Consider the following 1,254-nt stretch of genomic DNA (forward strand, 5'->3'; position numbering starts at 1 on the left):
GCTATTATCAAAACGACAAGAAACAACAAGTCTTGGTGAGGAAGTGGAGAAAAGGGAAGCCTTGTTCTTGAACCCTTGAACTGCTGGGAGGAATGCAAATAGGATGTCACCACTGCTGAACACAGTATGGAGGTTCCTCAAGAAATGAGAACTATCATATGGTCATTCTCTTTTCCTCCCTAACTGCTTGAGCCTCGGCTGCCATCATGAATGACGCAGGAACTGACCCAGACCAGGCAGTTCGTGACCAACCAACAACTTCAGAGGAAACAAATGCTCATGGATGTTCTTCACCCCAGAAAGGCAACTGTACCTGAGACAGAAATTCAGGGAAAACTCGCCAAAATGGACAAGAACATACCAGATGTCATTTTGTATTTGGTTTCAGAACCCAATTGGGTGGTGGCGAGACAACTGGCAAAGAAAAATGAACCCAGCCATAGCCCTGCAGGACATGGCCTGTGTGAGCAGGAAAGGACCTCAAGAAAACAGGGAAAGGAACGCAAGAACAGAATGAAGGCGGTCAGGGGGACTGCCAAAGCTAGTGTTGGTGCTGGCAACAAGCGAGCTGGAGAGTGGACCACAGAAGGAGTAAAGATTCTGCAGTGACTTTATCTGTGGTGATCGTGCAGATTTGTCACGAGAGGATTAATAAACTAAGAACTTGTTAAAACAAACAAACAAACAAACAAGCCCAGAACTACCCTATGATCCAGCAATCCCAATACCACTTCTGGGTATTTATCCAAAGAAAATGAAAACACTTAACTCGAAAAGATAGAGGCAGCCCTGAGTGCATTACAGCATTAGGTACAATAGCTGGGATGTGGAAACAACCTGAAAGTCCATCTGTGGAAGAACGGATAAAGAAAATGTGCAGGGTGTGTGCGTGTGTGTGCATGTGTGTGCGTGTGTGTGTGTGTGTGTGTGTGTGTAATTCAGCCATAAAAAAAATAAAATCTTGCTATTTGCAACAATAGGGATGGAATTTGAGGGCATTACAATAAGTGCAGTCTGGCAGAGAACAATAAATATATAGCCTATGATCTCGCTTATCTATGGAATTAAAAAAAAGAACCCAGGCTTATACTTACAGAGAATAGAGAATAGTGGTTGCCAGAGGTGGGGATAGCAGGGGAGAGGCAGACCAAATACATGAGGAGGGTCAAAAAGTAAAAACTTCTAATCACAAAACAAATAAGTCATGGGAACAAAATGCACAACATGGGGGCTATAGTTAATAATACTGTATTG

The 1,254-nt window shown here is 43.3% G+C and overlaps 1 protein-coding gene across 1 annotated transcript; it reads left to right on the forward strand.

Annotated features, from left to right (window-relative positions):
* Positions 1–210: 210 nt before the first annotated feature.
* Positions 211–609, forward strand: LOC132020248 (small ribosomal subunit protein eS24-like). Its single transcript, XM_059404452.1, has one exon. The coding sequence runs from the start codon at positions 211–213 to the stop codon at positions 607–609; it is 399 nt and encodes a 132-aa protein (XP_059260435.1).
* The last annotated feature ends 645 nt before the right edge of the window (positions 610–1,254 follow it).

This window comes from Mustela nigripes, chromosome 6, assembly GCF_022355385.1.
Source record: "Mustela nigripes isolate SB6536 chromosome 6, MUSNIG.SB6536, whole genome shotgun sequence".
NCBI classification, from domain to species: Eukaryota; Metazoa; Chordata; class Mammalia; order Carnivora; family Mustelidae; genus Mustela; species Mustela nigripes.